General features: G+C 46.6%; 1 protein-coding gene across 1 annotated transcript in view; it reads right to left on the bottom strand.

Annotated features, from left to right (window-relative positions):
• The window catches only part of adgrv1 (adhesion G protein-coupled receptor V1), a 202,966-nt gene that overhangs the window by 134,329 nt on the left and 45,221 nt on the right, over positions 1-23,416 (bottom strand). The window contains 26 exon segments of the mRNA XM_064937880.1: positions 488-697; positions 785-1,605; positions 1,764-1,945; positions 2,105-2,349; positions 4,633-4,693; positions 4,696-4,850; positions 5,017-5,232; positions 5,355-5,964; positions 6,167-6,306; positions 6,825-6,905; positions 7,213-7,342; positions 7,876-8,069; positions 8,644-8,824; positions 9,677-9,853; positions 10,760-11,133; positions 15,261-15,995; positions 16,680-16,897; positions 17,272-17,398; positions 18,588-18,848; positions 19,033-19,156; positions 19,529-19,692; positions 19,887-20,067; positions 20,306-20,491; positions 20,693-20,819; positions 22,057-22,280; positions 22,710-22,886. Coding sequence (XP_064793952.1) covers positions 488-697; positions 785-1,605; positions 1,764-1,945; positions 2,105-2,349; positions 4,633-4,693; positions 4,696-4,850; positions 5,017-5,232; positions 5,355-5,964; positions 6,167-6,306; positions 6,825-6,905; positions 7,213-7,342; positions 7,876-8,069; positions 8,644-8,824; positions 9,677-9,853; positions 10,760-11,133; positions 15,261-15,995; positions 16,680-16,897; positions 17,272-17,398; positions 18,588-18,848; positions 19,033-19,156; positions 19,529-19,692; positions 19,887-20,067; positions 20,306-20,491; positions 20,693-20,819; positions 22,057-22,280; positions 22,710-22,886 — 6,301 coding nt within the window.

Here is a 23,416-nt window from a genome sequence, read left to right as displayed (position 1 = left end):
GGTGGCTCGGAAAGAATCAATCCATTAGGAAGTGGTGTAAGTATTCGCCACAGATAAGAGTGGAAGGGCTCCGTCGTGCATACCCAATGAGCCTTGCCTGGAACTTACTACGTGTGCCACCTGTTGCAACATGCTCCTCCCACTATCCCTTGCATTCCTTCATTAATTCATTGGATTTTTCCGAACGCGCGGAGAGCGAAGTGATGAGGTTGAGGAATGGTAGCTGTGTTGCCCTCTACAAAACAGCGCGCGTATGAATTTGTGGTCACAAAGCCATGATATTCAAAAGAAGAGAATTTTCAGCTTACTACAGTTACATGCTGTTGCATTATGACAGGGGTTACTATATCAGGGGAGGCAGGGGTCATTATGTCATCAGTGGCTGCTTGGTAAACTGGCTCGGTGCAGAGCTAAATAATTCACACAGTGATTCAGTTGATGCTCGCTTCATTGAAGCGACGTACAGGGTCCCCTGTACTACACCCACCCTCTCTGGCCATAACAGAGCGTGAGACTGCATGGAAGCCCACCACCCCCGCCACGTTGTCATTGGCCAGGATGACGATGGTGACCGTGTCGGAGCTGGGCAGGATCCGGCTGCCTCCCGCCGTCTTCACCAAGCCAACCATCAGGGTCTCGCTGTCCTCTGGCTCCGAGTCATCCGTAATCACTATCTCAATGGTCTTCTTCAAATCACCTTTGGATGGAGAGAACCAAATATACTGTATATCAAAATAATATTCATATCCAAAAAGCATTATGCAGTACTAGCTTTTAAACCTACCGTCGGCAAAGACAAGTGTTTCCCCCGTCCCGGTGAAGTCAGTGTTGGGTGTAGCCATTCCGCCCACAAACCTCCACTCCACTGTCACCTGTCCTAGGCTGCCCCCCCTCCTCTCTATGACCAGGGGTACTGTGACGCGTGGCTCCTCTCTCACCTCCAGATAGATCCCATCCTCTGTGGCGTTAGGGCTGAGGCTGTAGATGAGAAACACCCCAAAGGCATCCCCGTTCATGCCTATGGTGACCACTGCCTTGTCTGGTTGCCCTATGGAGGGCAGGTTCTTCTCAGCCACGGTTAAGTTGACCAGCTCCACCTTCAGGATGCGGATGGAGAAGCTCTCGTCCATCTCTGGGAGTTTGTCCGTCAGAATGGGAACGGTCAGGTTGGCTACACCCGAGCCGTCTTCCAAGATGGCCGTCTGCGCTGTCATGGTGGTGTAGTCGCTACCCGCCATGGCCTGCGAGCTGAAGAGAATGGCGGCGGCGGTGGTGTTTTTGGCATAGGTGAGGGTCTGGGCGGACGCAGTGAGCTGGGCAGCCCCGCTGGTCACCCAGGTGCAGGAAGCCATGGGGGACGAGCCCCCAGGGGGAGACAGGGAGAAGGCCTGGCAGGCCTGCTCCCTCAGGCAGACTGCAGCACAGGCAGCCAGGGGGTCTCCCAGAGAGCTGACATTGACAGGCCTGTGGGGGGTGCCAGAGGGTACTCCTGACACCGGGGGGTTGTAGTACAACAGCAAGTCCTTGCCCTCAGTCTGGGCCATGCTCACTATGTCTATCTCTGAGGTGGTGTAGAGGACCTCCACTTGGCTAAAATGACCACCACTGATGTGATGAAGGAGAGGGGGGGAGAGAGAGAGAGAGAGAGAGAGTTAGTTAAGAATTCTGTTTGAATAGCAGCAATATGTCGATTCAGTGCAAATTCCAAGGTAAGGAGATACAATGATACTGCAAGAGGACAGAGCTCAAACTAAAGGACAAACCTTCGACGGACAGTAATGTTGGCCATAAAAATTCCCTCGAGAGGTTCCTGCACACGATACACAGACTGGTCAAAGTAGACCGTCCCATACGGGTTGTCATTGGCTGGGACAGTAATATAGACTGTTTTGTCTCTTCCAAGGTTGCCTCCATTATTGGCACTAGTCAATTCCACCTTGATTATCTGAAAAGCACAGAACATTTAGAGGAAACATGACAGACTGTATACTATATCGGCCTTTATATTACATAGTAAATATAATTATACAAATCCTTTCTTTGGCAAAAAAATAAGAACAAAGTTCTGAAATGATGAAGAAGAAATAAAGACTGCGTTTCTTACTTCCTCAATTTCCGGTACATCGTCTGCTAGGACCTCGACTTTCAACGTCTTAATGGTTTCCCCGGGCGCAAAGATGACCTCTCCTGACACAGGCCGGAGGTCCCCTACTGCTGCTCTGCCGTTGACCGTGGCTCGCCACTGGATAGCCACGGTCCCTATGGTCCCAGCATTACGCACTATGGGCAATGTCACCTCAAAGGAGTTCGCCCCTGGCTCCTCTATGGTGACAGGAGCAGCCTGAAATACTAGGGAACACAAACAGTACTTTTATGAGGTCGAATGTCATTCGTTGACAAAGGAAACATGCTGGAATCTTCAGTTGTCTGATGTCGTCAGTATTGTGCATATACTGTAATCTGATTTGAATGAGCAATTGTATATTTTAGCACTATATTTAAGACTGGTATAGTGTGTGTGTGTGCGTGTGTGTGTGTGTCAAGGTTTCCGTTTTCCGCCGGCAAGATTTTTATTTTCCAGGGCGGACATTTGAGAAATTGACCAGACATCCATTTGCACTGGCTGTTAATTTTGGGGCGGCAGATAGCCTGTGTGTGTGTGTAACCGAAAGGTTGTTGCATCGAATCCCTGAGCTGACAAGGTCAAAATCTGTCGTTCTGCCCCTGAACGAGGGAGTTGACCCACTGTTCCCCGGTAGGCCATCGTTGTAAATAAGAATTTGTTCTAACCTCTTGAGTGTAGGGGGCAGTATTTTGATGTTTGGATGAAAAACGTAACCAAATGAAACTGCCTATTTCTCAGGCCCAGAATCTAGAATATGCATATAATTGTCAGATTAATTGTCAGATTAGGATAGAAAACTGTCAAAATATTATCTGTGAGTATAACAGAACTGATATTGCAGGCGAAAACCTGAGGAAAATCAAACCCGGAAGCTACATGATCCATAGCCTGCCTTCGCTCCATTTAAAGGGATATTTAAAAAAATATTTTTTTTTAACCTTTATTTAACGAGGCAAGTCAGTTAAGAACAAATTCTTATTTTCAATGACGGCCTAGGAACAGTGGGTTAACTGCCTGTTCAGGGGCAGAGCGACATATTTGTACCTTGTCAGCTCGGGGGTTTGAACTTGCAACCTTCCGGTTACTAGTCCAATGCTCTAAACACTAGGCTACCCTGCCGCCCCAACCATATTCCTTTTCATATTGCTTCCCCATGGTGTGGACAGTCTTTAGACATAGTTTCAGGCTTTTATTTTGAAAAATGAGGGAGAAAGATCACATTGCTTCATTGTATGGCTGGGTGCCAGCAGCGTTTTGTATGCGCAACAGCTTGGAGCAGCCATTTTCTCTCTCTCTCTTATTGAAGAAGCTACCCGGTTGATATATTATCGATAATATATTGTAAAAACAACCTGAGTATTTATTATAAAAAAGTTTTAAATGTTTCTATGAACATTACGGATACTATTTGGAATTTTCGTCTGCGATGTCGTGATCGCTCGAGCCTGTGGATTTCTGAACATAACGTGCCAACCAAATGGAGGTATTTTGGATATAAAAATAATCTTTATGGAACAAAAGGAACATTTATTGTGTAACTGGGAGTCTCACGAGTGCAAACATCCGAAGATCATCAAAGGTATGCAATTTAATTAATTGCTTTTATGACTTTCGTGGCCAATCTACTTGGCTGCTAGCTGTTTGTAATATTTTGTCTACCAAGAGAGATGTGCTTACATAAACGCTTGGTATACTTTCGACAAAAAGCTTTATTAAAATTGACATGCCAGGTGGAATAACAACAGGCTAAACTGTGATTTGCTATATTGCACTTGTGATTTCATGAAAATTAAATATTTTTAGTAATTTAATTTGAATTTGGCGCTCTGCAATTCAACGGTGGTTGACGAAAATGATCCCGATAACGGAATGGGTGCATCAAGAATTAACTGACTTGACTAGTAAAATAAAGGTTCAATTAAAAAATAATATATATCAAAAATTCATTAACAGAATAAAAAATGTGCCTTTAAACTTGTACTAAAATAAACAACGATGTTCAATGTACAATGTTCAATGTACAATGTTCATGTACAACAATGTTCTTATACCAACATGACCGGTTTAATTGAAAAGCAAAACATTGCCCATTGCGTCTTCGTCCCTGCTATAAATCCTAAATTAATATAATAAAAAAAACGGAAAAAAACATTTAGGCTGAAGAAAAAGTCGGCCACAGTAATAAAACACAATTTCGAAATGTAATATTTGTATAATATAATTGTCCTATAGGGTATTGTTATGAAATTTTTAATGAATAAATAACAAAACGTGTCTGTCTACTAACACGATAGTTTGCATCTAATTGACTTGCGTTTACGGCGGACCTCGGCCTGCTCAAAGTGAGCCGCTGCTGTTGGGAAGTCAAAACTGTCCAAATCCTAAGAGCAGCTGGCGATGCGCATCAGCCTCAAATCTTCATCAAATTTTTTCTCCAGAAAATTTGTCCGGAAAAATTACCAGCTAATGTGAGTGCATTTCTGTGTGTGAGAGAGACGTGAGCTAACCGAAGGCCCCAAAGGGGTCATCAGAGGGCAGGATGGTTATGATGGTGCGAGTGAGCGCACCCCCAGTCGAGCGCCCCCTGTGGTCACGTTGAGCAGCTCGATGCGGAAGGTCTCCTCCAGCTCAGGAATCACATCGTTGATGATGTAGATGGGAACAGGCTTACTGGTCTCCCCCTCCAGGAGAACCACGTCAGTGGATGCTACGCTGTAGTCGTCACCTGTATTGACACACACATTGTTAGAAACACACATTATTACACACACACACACACACACAGTTACACACATACGCACACATTATTACAGACATACGCACACATACACACTGTACATGCTTAGCAACAAAACAAAACACTATTGAGATAAAATGTAGACCAGACTTACCAACTCTGGCAGTCATTGGTACGGCCCTGAACTTCACGGACACGTCAGCAAAAATTCCCCCGGTGCGTGTCACATTGATGATGGGTCCGACATAGTACTCAGCTACACTGACCGCCGGGGCAGACAGCTGCAGGAACCCAAAGGCGTCATCACTCGCCTCCACTATCACCTGGGCCACGATCTCAGCCTTCGGACCGAGACGAGGAGACTGGGCAACTAGGAAAGATAGAAAGGATGGGTTGACAAAAATCTCATATTCCAGCTACAAATGTTGACCTTGTGATGACTATAGGCCCCGAGATTCAGAGTTGGGATGTGGAAATGTGGCAGTGACTTACTTCGTCTCTCCTGCTCTCCTTCTATGAGGTTGACACTGATCAACTCCACGAACACAGACTCGTCCCTCTCGGGGTCATCGTCATCCAGCACTCGAAGGGTTACATTAGCCTCACTCTGATTGGCCGTGAACACCACCGACTCCAGGAGGGGGACGAAGTCGTTCCCCTCACTGGCCCTGCCCACACCCGGGGTCATGAAGGGGGCGGTGTCAGCCTCACTCAGGGTTCCGTATGTCACGCGAACCTTTCCCATCAGCCCCCTCTGCCTGTGGATGGTGAGGATGACCAGGGTGTGGCCCTCGGGCAGGCGCACCGGCCTGTTGCTGTCTGAGAACACAAACACTCCGTAGGGGTCGTCACTGGCCAGCACTGTCACAATGGCCTCAGTCCTCACAGCCAGACGCCCATGGGAGACGTTGACCAGGGACACGCCGAAGCTCTTGTCCAGCTCCGGCACCTCGTCCTGGGCCACCTGGAGCTCAATCTCCCCCCTGGTCTGGCCCACGTGGAAGGTGATGTTCCCGGCCCTGCTGATGAGGTCTTCCTCAGAGCTGTCCTCAGCCTCCCAGAATACAGTCACGTTGGATAGGGCACCGGATGACCGCACCACCTGATATGAATAAAGAGAGAGTTTACAACCTACTGTCAGACAGGACAGACAGACAGACAGACAGACAGACAGACAGACAGACAGACAGACATAGAAACAGACACACATATGCACAGACAGACACACAACACATAGCCCATATACATATACACACACACACACACACACACACACACACACACACACACACACACGCAATGACCTGCAGGAGCACAGTGCTGCGTCCCTCCTCAGGCTCGGTGCCGTTGACAGACAGTGAGTCCTGGCTCAACTGGAACACCCCGTGTGCGTCGTCAGAGGCAGCGATGGTCACGGTGATGTGGGAGGCAACTCCCAGGCTGGCTAGATAGAAAAAAACGTCACACAACTGTAAAGGCTGCTCTTATTTTCATAATTACAATTTGTTAAAATGAGTCATCGAAAGTTTTTCCTGGTGTGCAATTGAAAAAATAAATTCCACTTGAATTCCATTGATCCACTTGAAATAATAGCACTGAACACTGCAATGCATTGTGGGTTTTTAATAAGGTGGAGGGTGGACCCCGACAGAGAAACAATGAGTCTGGGGGTCTGTGACATTTCTGTTCACCACTTACCACTGTTGCCCTCCACTCAATATAATGCCTATTTGCCTTTCCCACACCAATCTCCCTGGTCACTGCTCACTGGCCCCATTGCAATGTAAATACCATACACACAAATATACAGGCATGCAGATACACACACACACACACACACACACACACACACACACACACACACACACACACACACACACACACACACACACACACACACTTAGGGGATGAGGTGGAGTCTAGAAAGAATGGGAGGGACGATGGAGGGGAGGGGGATCTTACCGCGGTGGTGAGAGGACAGGAGGAAAAACTCAGTGTCACTTTCTCCACTGCCACTGCCTTCACTCCGAAGGAACTGATCCACTTTGAGATCACACAGGATCCCGCCAGAGGAGTGGGATTCATTGGGGAGCACAGCACACAAGACCACACAGGAGCACACAGGAGGAGCACATAAACACACACAAGGACACAATGTGACAGAACACAGGCAAAGGATGAGTTAGAACAGAATCTCAGGGACGGGAAATACTGAAGGATGTGACTACAGGATAGGAAGGTGAACTCTAACAATTATCTGAAGTAAGAGAAGAGGAGGTAAAAAAAAGATCATCACCAATTGGCCAATCAATCAACGAATCAATCAACCAATGGTATTTGTGTGTCTTACCTCCTCCGTCAGGGTTGTAGAGTTCTACTCTGAACACTTTGTCCAGCTCTGGCACGGGGTTGTCTATGACAGTCACGCTAATGTACTTGAAGCGTTCTCCTGGCAGGAAGTCTAGCACGCCATCTGAGTCCTGTTTGGGCCATGGAACAGGTACAGGCAGATCAGGTAGGGAACAAGAGGTTAGCTTGGGTAGTTAGCATAAGCTCACTGTCATTAGCTTTGTTTACAAAGACAGCCCAATTCGGATCTTTTTCCACTCATAGTTTTTTTTTCAGATGAGCTTTTTTACCAATAATTGGGCCAAATATCAGAATTTGGCTGCCTGTGTAGACACAGCCAAACAGCTATCCAAGGAGTGAGTCTAGTGACTCAAACACACTGGAATTGTCATCCATTATCATTTGGGCTTTTATGTACAGGTATGTCTTATTATTGTCTTCATCATTTCAAAATAAAAGTGCCACAGATAGCCAAGTATGAGGATTGAATAGGAAATGATTATGGGTCTATTCCTTATTAAAAATACATATGTAAATCACGCTTTATAAAGCATTGGTTTCTATGGGTGATTTGTGTGAGAACACACAGATCTCCAGTAACCATCCATCCCTGTGTCTGCCTGAGACCCTGGTCTACGGGACAAGGAAGGCATAAGGAAATGACCTCATAGTCACCGGGGCTGACTGCAGTGAACGGTGAGGTCCTGTAGCCGACCATGACTTTTCCCAACAGGCCTTGGGCCCTGGCCACCAGCAGGCGGACCTCTCCGTCCTCCTCATTGACCGTGACATGGGCAGGCTCTGTTGCCGGGCGGATCCTCCCCTCAGCTGGCAGGCTGGACTGGAACTGGATCAGACCTGGGAGAGAGCGAGAGAGGGGTACCAGTACTCACAACAGCTGCTCATCCAGCCTCATAGAACAATACGCTTGTCAGAGATTATGAGAGAGAGAGAGAGAGAGAGAGAGGCTCAAATGCAACGAAATGTTCACCATACATTCACAACATGGGAACCTCCTTAACTTTGAGTGGCCCTTTGTTTTGGCTCCGTTGTGTCTGTGATGACACGTGTACAGTATAACAGTCAGTTATTAACTCACACCAATAGCAGTTTGTTACACTGTTTTCAAGTCATGCCACAAGATGAACCTTTCAAGTAGGTCGTAAGCAGGGCTGACTGAAGTTCATTTATGCTTCTCTTAAGTGTTACGTGAACTCGTGGATACCGTTTTAATGTCTCTGCGTCCAGTATGAAGGAAGTTAGAGGTAGATTCACGAGCGTACAGCTTGCACTAAACTATCCCTTTAACTATGTGGCTGTACAGATTGCTGCAGTTCTTGATTGGTGCAACTAAGGGTGGAAACTGGGAAGATGGGTATCCGTTTAAGGTTCTAGTAGGGTGGCACAGTGATGTGTGTGTGCCTCTCTGTACCATAGGGATGGTCGCTGGCTGTGATGGTGACAGTGGTGGCTGAGTTGTCAGGGTCAATGCTGGCCCCACTGGTGGGGGTAGAGCCTGGCTTCCCGTCACCTGACTCGGCTGACACCAGGGTGACCTGGAAGGACTCTGCGAACTCAGGGGTGTCATCATCCAGCACCAGCAGGTTCAGGACCTGGGAGTCGCAGGGAGAGGATGTCATAACACATGAGAGTGAAGATTTTAATCTAAAATCAGTCCTAGTGTAGCATAATGTATTTTCAGGCTTCGATCTCTGTAGTGAGATTTTAGACGAAGCCTAATCATTAGCAGGCACCTGTTACTATGACAACATTTTCCTTTTAGCCACTAGGTGGGGCTAGAAGTCAACAACATCACCACTGAATGGATGAAAGTAGTTTTCTGGGATTCAACAAGGCCAGAAATGTAGATGCATGGTAAAATATTTATATTGACTGGTTTGTAGCTGCCTACAGTCTGAACTTATTGCAGTTGCATTTATATGCAATGTGTGTGAGTGTGTGTGTGTGTGTGTGTGTGTGTGTGTGTGTGTGTGTGTGTGTGTGTGTGTGTGTGTGTGTGTGTGTGTGTGTGTGTGTGTGTGTGTGTGTGTGTGTGTGTGTGTGTTCTCATATATGTATAGGATTGTGTATAGGATATATGTATAGGATTGTGTATAGGATATATGTATAGGATTGTGTATAGGATATATGTATAGGATTGTGTATAGGATATATGTATAGGATTGTGTATAGGATATATGTATAGGATTGTGTATAGGATATATGTATAGGATTGTGTATAGGATATATGTATAGGATTGTGTATAGGATATATGTATAGGACTGTGTATAGGATATATGTATAGGATTGCTCTACAGGTGTACCAGTGGGGTTTCCCTATCTCATGAATTGTGTGCAGGATTGTGTGCAGGGTAGTTTTCCCAGGCTGTATGTATGTGTGTGTGTCTCTCTCTGTGTGTGTGGGGGGGGGGGGGGGGGGTGCCCTCTAGGTGTTCCCCCTAACCTCAGAGCGCTGACCGGGCAGGAAGAGCACAGAGCCGCTGGCATTAGCAAAGTCCTGGTTGGCCTGAGCCTGTCTGTCTGAGTCCAGCTGAGTGACAGTGTAGTTCACATAGACGTGGTCCAGAGCCCCACGCGTCCGTTCGATAACACAGGAGATGGTGGAGCCTTCCTCTGTCGTCTGGCCATAGAGAAAAGGGATGATGGTTATTAATGATGCTCCCTGAACTGAGAGACATTTTAAAAACTTAATGTCACATTTACACTCATCAAAATTGTACACAAACTTTTATTTGATGACAAAACTTCACAAACTTGGAATTAAAAACATAAAGAAAATCATTTTGGACATTTTCATGTTTTCCACAGCAAGATACTTGTAGTTCATTACCAATTCAAGACTGACAACCACTCATTCCAAAAATGAACATTTGGGTTTGAGAGATACTTTTATGGGCAGCCCTCCTCTAATTCCTGCACAGTCAAGATGTGATTTGCAGAGAGTCCACCCGATAGCCCCACATGCCTCTGAGTCCCTTTGTCCCCTGGCAGCGTTAGAGGGACCCTAGTTCTGATGGAATGCCATCCCCTGGTCTACCACCTATTGTGCTACTGGGACTCTAGTTCCATAGGAATGCCCTTAGCTGCTCAGCCATCTGTCGCTCTACCTGAGAGGAGCCATTAGACACCTGTGTGCAATCTCCCTAAAGGGCAGAGCGCACACTTTCACCCAGGCGTAAACACTGTTTAAATATGTAGAAGGATATGCACTCACTAACGACTGCCTTCGATTACATGCCTTTCTAGGTAACAAAATATCCATATTCTCAGGAGATGCTGGATCAAAGCCAGTTACAGAATGTGTGAATAATGTGCTGTGTGGTCTCCATTCTACTCTGTCTTACATCACTGTTGCTGCTGTGTCTGTCAAACTCAGGGACCGCCAGAGTTGGTAAATATGGTCTGTACATTTAATCTCAATAGGGTCAATAGCGTCTCATTTATAATGCAAGTCATATACCGTGTGTGTGCGAGTGCTTTCGTGCGAGTGCGTGCATGCGTGCTCGTGAGTGTGTGTGAGTCTTACGTCTGGTATGCAGGCGCCGGTGAAGCCAAAGAAGCCGTTGGCGTTGTCGCTCTTCATCACCCGCAGGGTGGCGGTGGGGCGGGGGAGGTGGAGACGTGCTCCCCCATGGGCCGCCACCAGCTGCAGGTAGAACAGCTCCTCCCCTTCCTCCTCCTTGTCGTCCCGCACCTCCACCACAAAGGCCTTCTGCCTCTCGCCCTGCCAGTACTGCAGGTAGCCAGAGATGTTCCTCAGATCCATCTTGGCGGGCTGCGCGTAGAGCTCGTGGATCTCCGAGCGGTTCAGTCTGCTGTGGTAGAGACGCAGGTCCTGCAGGAGGCCCGTGTAGCGCTGTTCTCCGTAGGGGTCCGAGCCGATCTGCACCGGAGCTGAACCTGCAACACAAACACAGGAGGCAGAATACACATCAATAAACATCAAGCAGTGGGTGGTCATGCTGCTGTCAGAAAAGCTAAGCTTTTTGTATACAGAGAAGCTGACAAGCATGTACTGAACAGCGTATCCATTGAAGAATGGTTTCATGCTACAATGCTGACTTAAAAGGCGTAGGCCAATGTATTCCAAAGCCAAACCTGTCTTCATCTCTAACCCTAACCCTGTGGGAAAAAGTGGGTACAGCGCATCATCAATAGGCCTATCTCTGCAGTGCAAATGATTAAACCATTAACTAGTTCAGAGGTCACTCCCTATGATGACCCACCTTACCGAGGGCTTGACCAGTACCCAGCAGAACACTGGACAAATTGAGAAAACTTGCGATGGTGACCCCTGACAAAGCCATCACACAAAGCAATAAAACACCGGTTGAGTCGACAAGGTCGGACGTGTCTGACGTTCGCATTTCTATCCCTTTGATTGAAGGTATCCAAAGATGATCTATCAACACAGATGGCCCCGTTATGTCTTCAGTTATTGAGGGGGGGGGGGACTGCCGTCGGCTTTCTTCTGCCTGTAACAATGTCCACCAGTGAAGCGACTAAGCGCTCGCTCAAGCATTGCAGAATCTGAACAAAGGGAGAGGGGCTGGGTGGAATGCATGGTTTTAAATAGATCCTCCCTGACCAGATGTGGGCCACAAGAGTGAGGAGAGGAGCAGGGTCCCACAGTGGTCACTCACACTCATCAGATTGATGTGGAAGCCTCTGTCTGCTGAGAGTGAGACACCTCACGGGAACAGGCTCAGAGAGGCTAGACTTCATTGAAGTCACTGTAGTCGGAAAGTGTAAATTATACAATAACGCAATTGTAAGTATTATGACTTTTGCCTTTAAAGCTAGAATCCGTAAAGACGTCCTCAAAGCGATTTTGATTGTTTCCTGTTGAAAACGATATCCCAAGTATAAATACAGTGCACACACAGTCAAGGGTATGTTTTGAGCAAAATATATATACACAGTACCAGTCAGAACACACCTACTAATTCAAGGGTTTTTCTTGATTTTGTACTATTTTCTACATTGTAGAATAATAGTGAACACATCAAAACTATGAAATAGCACATATGGAATCATGTAGTAACCAAAAAAAGTGTTAGATAAATCAAAATGTATTTTATATTTGAGATTCTTCAAAGTAGCCACACTTTGCCTTGATGACAGCTTTGCACACTCTTGGCATTCTCTCAACCATCATCGTGAGCAATTACTTTCGTTCCTGTTCCCAAGAAAGCTAAGGTAACTGAGCTAAACGACTACCGCCCCGTAGCACTCACTTCCGTCATCATGAAGTGCTTTGAGAGACTAGTCAAGGACCATATCACCTCCACCCTACCTGACACCCTAGACCCACTCCAATTTGCTTACAGCTCAAATAGGTCCACAGACGATGCAATCTCAACCACACTGCACACTGCCCTTACCCATCTGGACAAGAGGAATACCTATGTGAGAATGCTGTTCATCGACTACAGCTCGGCATTCAACACCATAGTACCCTCCAAGCTCGTCATCAAGCTCGAGACCCTGGGTCTCGACCCCGCCCTGTGCAACTGGGTACTGGACTTCCTGACGGGCCGCCCCCAGGTGGTGAGGGTAGGTAACAACATCTCCTCCCCGCTGATCCTCAACACTGGGGCCCCACAAGGGTGCGTTCTGAGCCCTCTCCTGTACTCCCTGTTCACCCACGACTGTGTGGCCACGCACGCCTCCAACTCAATCATCAAGTTTGCGGACGACACAACAGTGGTAGGCTTGATTACCAACAACGACGAGACGGCCTACAGGGAGGAGGTGAGGGCCCTCGGAGTGTGGTGTCAGGAAAATAACCTCACACTCAACGTCAACAAAACTAAGGAGATGATTGTGGACTTCAGGAAACAGCAGAAGGAACACCCCCCTATCCACATCGATGGAACAGTAGTGGAGAGAGTAGCAAGTTTTAAGTTCCTCGGCATACACATCACAGACAAACTGAATTGGTCCACTCACACAGACAGCATCGTGAAGAAGGCGCAGCAGCGCCTCTTCAACCTCAGGAGGCTGAAGAAATCCGGCTTGTCACCAAAAGCACTCACAAACTTCTACAGATGCACAATCGAGAGCATCCTGGCGGGCTGTATCACCGCCTGGTACGGCAACTGCTCCGCCCTCAACCGTAAGGCTCTCCAGAGGGTAGTGAGGTCTGCACAACGCATCATCGGGGGCAAACTACCTGCCCTCCAGGACACCTACACCACCCGATGTTACAGGAAGGCCATAAAGATCATCAAGGACATCTACCACCCGAGCCACTGCCTGTTCACCCTGCTATCATCCAGAAGGCGAGGTCAGTACAGGTGCATCAAAGCTGGGACCGAGAGACTGAAAAACAGCTTCTATCTCAAGGCCATCAGACTGTTAAACAGCCACCACTAACATTGAGTGGCTGCTGCCAACACACTGACACTGACTCAACTCCAGCCACTTTAATAATGGGAATTGATGGGAAATGATGTAAATATATCACTAGCCACTTTAAACAATGCTACCTTATATAATGTTACTTACCCTACATTATTCATCTCATATGCATACGTATATACTGTACTCTATATCATCGACTGCATCCTTATGTAATACATGTATCACTAGCCACTTTAACTATGCCACTTTGTTTACATACTCATCTCATATGTATATACTGTACTCGATACCATCTACTGTATCTTGCCTATGCTGCTCTGTACCATCACTCATTCATATATCCTTATGTACATATTCTTTATCCCCTTACACTGTGTATAAGACAGTAGATTAGGAATTGTTAGTTAGATTACTTGTTGGTTATTACTGCATTGTCGGAACTAGAAGCACAAGCATTTCGCTACACTCGCATTAACATCTGCTAACCATGTGTATGTGACAAATAAAATTTGATTTGATTTGAAAAGTCTTGAAGGAATTCCCACATATGCTGAGCACTTGTTGGCTGCTTTTCCTTCACTCCTTCACTTCTTCTTGGCAATTTCTCACATGGAATAGCCTTCATTTCTCAGAACAAGAAACTGAATGATGAGTTTCGGAAGAAAGTTCTTTGCTTCTGGCCATTTCGAGCCTGTAATCGAACCCACAAATGCCGATGCTCCAGATACTCAACTAGTCTAAAGAAGGCCAGTTGTATTGCTTTTTTAATCAGTACAACAGTTTTCAGCTGTGCTAACATAACTGCAAAAGGGTTTTCTAATGATCGCCTTTGTAGATATTCCATTAAAAAAATCTGCCATTTCCAGCTACAATAGCAATTTACAACATTAACAAAATCTACACTGTATTTCTGATCAATTTGATGCTATTTTAGTGGACAAAAAAAATGTGATTTTCTTTTAAAAACAAGGACATTTGTAAGTGTCCCCACACTTTTTAACGGTAGTATATATATATATATATATATTTTTTTTTTACACAACTGCAAACTTCAAGGAGTATGGCACTCAAGGAGTTGGTCTGATGGTCAAATGTGATGTCATCATCCTCCCCCCTTGCTTTTACAATAATAGATGAGCAACAGAGAACAAAAGTGGAAAGCCCCCCCCACCCACTTGTGCTATATCATGACATACTGTACATGCACCACCTATTGGGATGTGTATTTTGTTAAGTAAATGAGGTTATAAGGAGACTGGAGGAGGACTTTAATTGAAACAAAAACAAAGCAGTCACCCTGCCTGTGTTTTGGTAAAAAGCTGAGGTATAGGTCTGGAGAAATATAACCACTCTTAAATTCAAAGACAGACCTATGGATGCAAGGATTAACCTTCCATGATATCAAAATTATAGTTTTAACCATGTTTTGAGGCTATAGTGTTTGTTTCCATTTACATCATTTACAAACTCTGGCAGTAAAACAAGCTTGTATTTCGGGTTCCGATGGAGTAAGACAGTTGAAATAAACTCACGCGGCATTTGTAAGATATATTCTTCCAGAATGAATAGGTAGTTATCATTAATTTCTAAGTCCCAAAATAGATGTGCAGTAGCAACTAAGGATTCCAGCTTCAAGAGATAATGAAATGATTGGGACTCACCGTCAGTGATGGCCTCTCCTTTGAGACTCTTAATCCCTCTGGGCATAAGGTTGCCGTTCAGGAAGAACTCAATAATCCCATCATCCACCGTGATCAGCACATGGAACCACACGTTGTCCTCCACAAACCTCTCTGCCGTGGCCCGGGCCACCAGGGTGTTGTTGGCTCCCAAGGCTGTGTAGTACAGCATCACACTCACATGGGACTCGTTGGTCTGGACCTTCACCCCATAGTACAGCGTCCCGTTCCTGTTGCCCTTGGACACGATGAAGCCGTTGGTGTCCGGCCTGGAAACCAGCCAGGCCGATAAGGTGAAGTTAGCAAGACTGCCAGGCCCTTCCTCTGGGCTAATAGTGCCGTAGGCCCCCTGAAGGCCCGAGAAGAACCAGGCGTCGGTGCCCGAGTGGTGCCTCCTGGAGTGGGGCCTGAGCTCCACCTCCTTTGGGAAGGAGGCGCTGAGGAGAAGGTCCTGCATGGGAGGGAGGCCGAGAGGGAAACGGACAGATACAATCTCCCAGGCAACCCGCACTTCTCCGAAGGTGCCCTGCTGCCGCAGGATGGTGAAGGAAGTGACATCCGACATGTCCTCTTCTGAGAGGATGTCCTCCGCCACTTCCTGGTCCAGGTTGTCGACGGCGATGGCGAACACTCCAAAAGGGTCATCGTTAAAGGGGATCAGGACAGAGGCGTTGAGGGATGTATTAGCCAATCGTCCGCCCTCTCCGGGATAACCACCTATGGAATATCACCGGACAGAAAATGGTTAATGCTTGGTATCAACAACATTTGTAACGTGACACAGAGTACTTTAGGAATAACCCATAACACCCCACTTCAACTGAGAGAACATAGGTAGCTTTAAGGCTCATATGTTGATGTTTTAGTCAAGAACATACTAAATCAAATCAAATTAGATCCAAGTTTAGCAGATGTTATAGCGGGTGCTTATGTTACTAGCTAAAAATGTCAAATAAGTATACAAATAATATTCAAAAACGAAAGAAAAAAAAGAGAAATCATTCATGTCTGGACGAATCCAGTTAACAACTCAAATAATATTGTATCAGTAATCCGAATGCAATCTATGCGTATACACACCAGTAAGATAGAGTGCCTTCGGAAAGTATTCAGATCCCTTGACTTTTTCCACATTTTGTTACTTCATAGCCTTATTCTAACACTCAGGCGGTGTACACGGAGTATATGAAACATTAAGGACGCTTTCCTAATATGTGTTTGTGAGTATGGGCATACGCGTGCGTGTGAGTGTATGTGCGAGTACGGCGTCAGCGTGTGTATGCGTGTGTGAGCTTGTGTGTGCGAGTGAGTCTGTTACTTACTACAGGAGAACTACGAGTTCAGTAGGTCAGTCCCACGTCCCTCACCTGGCACATATCTGCCTCACACTTCCCCTTTTACCTGAGATGCTGATGAGCCTGAGGACGTAGAACTCGTTGAACTCAGGGAGTTTGTCTGAGATGGCCTCCAGGACGATGGGCTTGGTCTCCTCTCCCGTGGTGAAGGTGATGGAGCCCGAGGTGTTGGTGAACTCCTGACCAGGCTCCAGGGCTGTGTCATTGGCGTAAAGGCGCCAGAACAGCGTCACGTTGCCAAAGTGGCCCCTGGCCCTGATCGCACTAGGAGACAAAAGGACTGTATGTGGGACTGAGGAAGAACTCACAAGGATACAGCTCAGGTCATGAGAGGCTTGAATGTTTGCAGGTTCCTGTGTTTTCCTTCATAACAGGAAGTGATTAAGACCTGAAAATCAAATGTGAGCACTTCTTTAGCAACCAATGACATTAGTGGACCAAGTGCCAGGGAGAAGAGTGCCAGCAGACATTACGGCCCCCGAGGTCCTGAACTGTCCCACACTGGATTTAATTGTAACTAGAGATGGTATAATAATCATCAATCTAATAAGTTTGTTAAGAGCTGCTAATCTATTCCAGAGGCTGGGTAAGCATGCAGGAAAGGTGTATGGTGTATTAAGGCTAGAGTTGGTCCTTACTAGAATTTGTTGGTCTTGCCCTCCTCTACAGACCTCTCTGTGGATTCCAGGGAGAATATTCCGTTGGCCTCATCATTGGCCTCAATCACCACTGTCGCTGTGTCCGCACCATACACAACAGCGTCACCTGTCCCCACAAACACACACACACACACACACACACACACACACACACACACACACACACACACACACACACACACACACACACACACACACACACACACACACACAGGGTTTCAAGTCCAGCAGTTTCACATGCTTCCTAAGCATGAAGTCACTGAACATATGTACGATGCCGGTTAACACGCTTTGTCCCTCTGTTGTTATTAAATAACAAATTACTTGAACAAGAGAGAAACATGAAATGTGTAGACAAAACAAACAAACATGTAATGTCCTTCAAGTCAGTAAAATGTTCTCATTTGAATTTAACATCTTGCTCGGTTTAAATGAAACACAGCAGGTGCTTGTGCTTGTGCTTTTACAGAAGAAACAGAGAGAGAGAAAGAGAGAGAGAGAGAGACAGACGAGGTTGCTTTATAATACCCACATAGTATTGTCATGCTAAATATCATAACAAAAAAAGGAGACTGTTCTCATTACCATAGCACACAGTAACCACGGCAACCCCAGCGGAGAGGGTCAGGGTTCTATATGCAGATGTCCGCCACGAAAATAATATAAGAGCCCTCTCTCGTTAACTAAGGCTTGGAGAGGAGCAGAGTGGGTGAACCCTTATTTTCACTCCAAGTAGTCCGTGCACATTACAGCCAGGCCAGGCAGCGGAGTGGAGTCGTGGACTGGGCTGGCGGGCTTTGTGCTGGTGCCTGCAGAGTGAGTCTGAGTTCGGTAATTAAGTTCCCCCACAGGCCCACCCGCTTTCATCCCTGTCTGTGTCACACAATACCGGGATTAGGGGGGCTTTTCAGGGTCACTAATACTCAATGCTAATCAACCCAGATACTCACCAATGTACAGAAACAGCTGTCAAAGAGACTGGAGATACAGCGAGTAAACGAGGAAAAACAGTCAACGTAACGAGGCTGGTTGTTTCGTACTACAGTTGTCTATAAAATGACTTTGTCATTTGTGCTATTGTACTGAGAGCAGGAATTCGATTGGACAACCTTCCACACTACACAATGTGAGTAAGGCCAGGAGTTTTTCCTGACCACGTGACCTGACCAGGAACCATTCTGGAACCTAGCCGTTGTTAAAAACTGGGGCTCAAGAGTTCTTCCTGCTCAGGTCACGAGGTCAGGAGAAGTATCTCGTTCGTTTGAATGAGTAGAAAAGGGGGCAGCTTTACACACCTGTAGTGTTATAGAGGAGGATGTAGAAGAGTTCGTCAGTCTCAGGTGTGTCGTCCTCCTCCACAGCAACAGAGATGTTCTTTGACCATTCTCCCACACCAAACACGAGCACGGTGTCGTTACTCAGCGGGGCCAAGTCACCCAGTGACGTCTCGCCATAGTCCACACGATACATCACCGTGGCAACAAAGTCAGCCGGACCAGCCCTCAAAACAGTGAAGTTGGCCACACCCCCCTCCTGAATCCTGACAACCACAGGCTCTGGAGGACAGAGAGACAGAGAATTACGTCATCCTACGTCAACTGACATAACCACCATGTCACGTGACATAAACACTAGGTCACTTCATATATCCACTCTATGTCTGCTAACACACAGCAGCGCTTGAAAAAACTCCCAATGCTTTACATAAAGCGCTAGGGAGCAAATCAAAGATATCCTCACCTGCAAAGTAAATCGGATCATCGTTTTTGTTTATCTGCAAGCTTGCGTTGAGTATGTTCCCAAGTCTTGCTCCCCCTGTCACATTTAGGAGTGTGATGGTGAAATTCTCCATGTCCTCTGGGAGCTTATATTGGAAACAAAATATTGTCAGGCAAAGATGAAGTAATGTGTAGAAAAGATAGCAGGTAACATACAAACATTTTAATATTTGATAATTAACCAATGATATTAGGCCACTCTTGGCCATGATTACAGACACCTGTGTCTTTTGACACTACATAAATGAGTCATCCCGCATTGTTTGTGATTATACCCTGATGAAGACAGCTTGGCTGTCGAAACGTTGGTAATTAAATCTTTGCATCTGAGCTCCTAGAGTGTGCGGCTCTCTTTTATTCTTACCATACAAACCATGACATTTTATTGACATAGATATTATACACATTATGTAAAAGAGCCCTGGTCAAATACCGTAGCGTTTGAGAGATGGCTTTACCTCATCAGGTACAGAGAAGAGGGTGAGGTTTTTCACATACTCCCCCTCAGCAAACACAACGTATCCCTGGTCGGGGCTGACGTCAGCAGACATGTGGGGCTCTAGGACCCAGGACACAGACACCTCCCCAAAGCGACCCCTGTTCCTCACCACAGGATAGGCCACTGCCAAGGAGACCCACAACAGAACACAATATTTACAATATAATACACTCAATCCTATTAGTTTCTGGATAATCTCATATTCTAAAGAATTCAAATGACTTAAAATATGATCACAAATGTTCTCCCGTTATTTTACTTTCTTTATACTATATTGTCGAGTTTTAAGACACTGTTCCTCCACTGCTCCATTGTACCTGAGTGAGACTCTGAGCCTTTGCTCTCGTTGATGGCCTCTGCCACTCCAGACCGGCCGAACTCTATGACCCCGAAGGGGTCGTCATTCTTCCGCACCGTGATGTTGACCTCTCGGTGGTTGCCAAGGCGACTGGGTGGAGTGCTGTAGCTGCTGAGTACCATCGAGAACATCTCATCCAGCTACACACAGACACATAAACACGGGCACTTTAACGGAACTGTCCCACTGTAATCTGTGCACTGTGTTCTACAGGTCGAACACATGTAAACTATCGAAACCAGCAAACTGATTTTGAACTTCAAAGGCATTTCAAACTGGAAACAGTAGGACCAGTGACACCCTCACAGTCAGGAGGGAGTGTCCAAGCCATACATACATGATGCCATGAAGGGGGGACAGATAGTAGTGTAGCAGTACCTCAGGGACCCCATCAGGCCTTGCCACCAGTGCCACCAGCACCTCCCTCTCCCCGGGCTTAAACTCCAGGATGCCCGTGGCGCCGTAGAACTCGGCGTTGCCCGAGGGCATGAGGACATACCGCACCAGCTGTTTGAGCAGCTGCCCCTGGGCCCTAATGACACGCAGCTCCACCGCCTCACCTTCCTAGAAAGAAAGGATCACAGGGCAAACCAGGACAAACTAGGTGTCAGAAGTGTTGCTGTTATTGACGTAGGTGATCCATTAAGAACACTTGGTAGTTTACGAAAATGACCTGGTCGGTCAAGACGCTATTCGACACGCATCACAGTAGGTGAAACAGATGAGCATCAACAGTCATGAGGCCTGTCTGCGTGCCAGACGTACGTTGATGTACCAGGGTCCTCTGGAGAAGGGGGAGAACTCAAAGACTCCACCTGGGTCGTCGTTCTCCACGATGACAATCTCGCGACTGGTGAAGCCAGGCTTCAGGATCTGGTTCTCAACGTTAACCCTGCAACACAGACGGGGAAGTCAGCGGCTAGACCAAAAAGGAACTCACAGTCCTTCATCTCAGTGGGAATGTGGGTTGTGGGGGAATTTTAAAAACAGCCAGCGTGTATTGCTTGTAAAAAAAACAAGGAGATGCACTTCAAAGCTTTCCGCAGAAATCAACTATTTTCATCAACTTACCCTTCATTTAAAAACAATGAATGAGTAAATTCCTTGTATTGTCTCATGTTCAGTATTGACCAGAGGCCTGTTGTTTGAGCTGCTCTGATTAACCGTGTCACTCAGTGGCCCCCTGAGCCTCTCTCTCTCACAGCAGGGTGGGGGCCTGTGTGTTCTGTCAGCCTGGCCCCTGATGAGCAGGGTGTGTGTGGGTGTGTGTGTGTGTGTGTGTGTGTGTGTGTGTGTGTGTGTGTGTGTGTGTGTGTGTGTGTGTGTGTGTGTGTGTGTGTGTGGCCACATAAAGGGTAAATTAAAAGCAGAGGCTGGACAGAGCAAAGCATACCAAACAAACACTTGAGTCCAACTCGCATCATGCATACAAACACCGATGTCTTTACAGGAGGGCATAAAGAATGGTTCAAATTAGGTGCAACACAAAGAAGATCCCTCCTTACTCCCCACACCCACGCTCCTCTCTTCCCAATGCACACCCCCACAAAACCACCCCAACAACCCCCCTTTCCCATCAAACCAAAGGCCCAATAAATCCTAAAGTGGTCCCTTTTTCCCTAGACAAAGTCGTGATTTAAAGCACACAAAAAGTCCAGGCTCACTCCACTCGCCACTTACCCGAAGTACACTACAAAGCGCGGAGTCTCCACCCTGCAGGAGAGGTGAGGGAGGGAGGGAGGGAGGGAGGGAGGGAGGGAGGGAGGGAGGGAGGGCCAATGTTCCCGTCACAGGTCAGTAACAGATGACAGGCAGGAATTGGAGTAGGGGTAGGAACCGGGGTAAGGGATAGGCTTTCCTTGTGACACCCTAGTCTCACTGCTCATATTAGCAATTCTTAATTAAAAAATAAACTATTTCTTGCTTTAATAATTTTAAGCACAGCCAGGCATTGTTGTTAAGTAAATGAACAAGTGGACTGTACGCTACTGATTCAAATCCCAGGACATATGGCAATGGCGTGTGGTACAGAGGATAATCAGACACAGGCACTTATTTACATTGCTACTGATTAACAGAATGAGAATATGTTGGTCAACCAAAAGCTCCCCAGAGTTGCTGTCCAGTACCTGTCCAGAGTGAGGAAAAGAGTCTCGTTGACCTCCGGGATATCATCAGCCATGACGGTGACGTTGATGACGGCGTCACTCTGTCCCGTCAGGAACACCACTGAGCCGCTCAGGGTTTCCAGGTCGTCAGGGGTGATGTCAGCCTGGTTATCTCCGATTGGTCGAAGGCTCCAGAACACCACGGCCTTTCCGTCTGTCCCGTCCCGCCGCAGGCTGAGGATCACCTGTGGGAGGAGGAAGAATATCCTATCCCTCAACCATCTGCAATCACACTAGACATTAGGAACAAACTGACTCGTAGGATTAGAAGCCCATCCATTATAAGCACTGAAGCTACGTTACATGAAACAAGACCTGCAAATTGCTGTTCAAACATAGTGTATTGATCATTCAACTGCAGTAATTACGATTTGAAAAACATTTCATTGTGGTAAAGTCATCATTGTAACATCCAAGTAACATCCCCACACATATAGTATCTCTAGCCAGATCATACCAGAGTCACGGTACACTACACAGGTGTGCCATTGAGCATACAGAGGGTTAGCGTACTATGCTAATATGTGTGTCATTGATAAAAAGAGATGGTTAGCGTAATAGCGTGCCATGCTAACATGTGTGCCACCAACGCAGACAGAGGATTAGCGTTGTACCGTGCTAGTGTTGGTGTCCTCTGGCTCATACACCACCACCGTGGTGTTACTGGTGAAGCCGATCTCCCCGTTGGCGATGTCGGGGGTGACTGTGAGGGTGAGGTTGAGTGCCCCTCCGAAGCGAGGACTCACAGACGGGATGGCAGGGCAGATACTGACCAGGGCCACACTATCCAGCTGAAAGAGAGACAGCAGTGATTACTAAGCACAAATCCCCTATAGCCATCTTCCAATACATGACTCAACTTTCATACCCGTAGGCCACATGTTTGTTGTGTTAGCCAAATGGAAAAATGTCTTAAAAAAAGACAACGTAAATAAATACATGACTCTCACATGGGCAGTATACTGTATAAGTACAGGTATGGGTTTCATTCAGGTATTGTGGAGAACAGAATGTTAAGCGTTAATGCAATGTTGCAGTTCTCTCAGGCATTCGTTTTCTATTGTACAGTACTGTACCTCTTTACCCCCCCATGATTCCAAATAAACCGCTCTCTTAACTTCACACTCTCACTACACTATGAATGACGTTCTCCAAAGACCTCTCAGCACAGTCATTCTGCTTCTTCTTTCGGCTTTGTGTGTGTGTTTTTGTGTGTGTGTGTGTGTGTGTGTGTGTGTGTGTGTGTGTGTGTGTGTGTGTGTGTGTGTGAGGGAGCAGTTGGGGACCCATTGAATGTGAAGGAGGTACTTCCATTTTGTGT

Source organism: Oncorhynchus masou, chromosome 25, assembly GCF_036934945.1.
Source record: "Oncorhynchus masou masou isolate Uvic2021 chromosome 25, UVic_Omas_1.1, whole genome shotgun sequence".
In the NCBI taxonomy this organism is placed as follows: Eukaryota; Metazoa; Chordata; class Actinopteri; order Salmoniformes; family Salmonidae; genus Oncorhynchus; species Oncorhynchus masou.
Note: the sequence above shows the minus strand (reverse complement) of the source record. Positions and strands in the feature narration are given on the sequence as shown.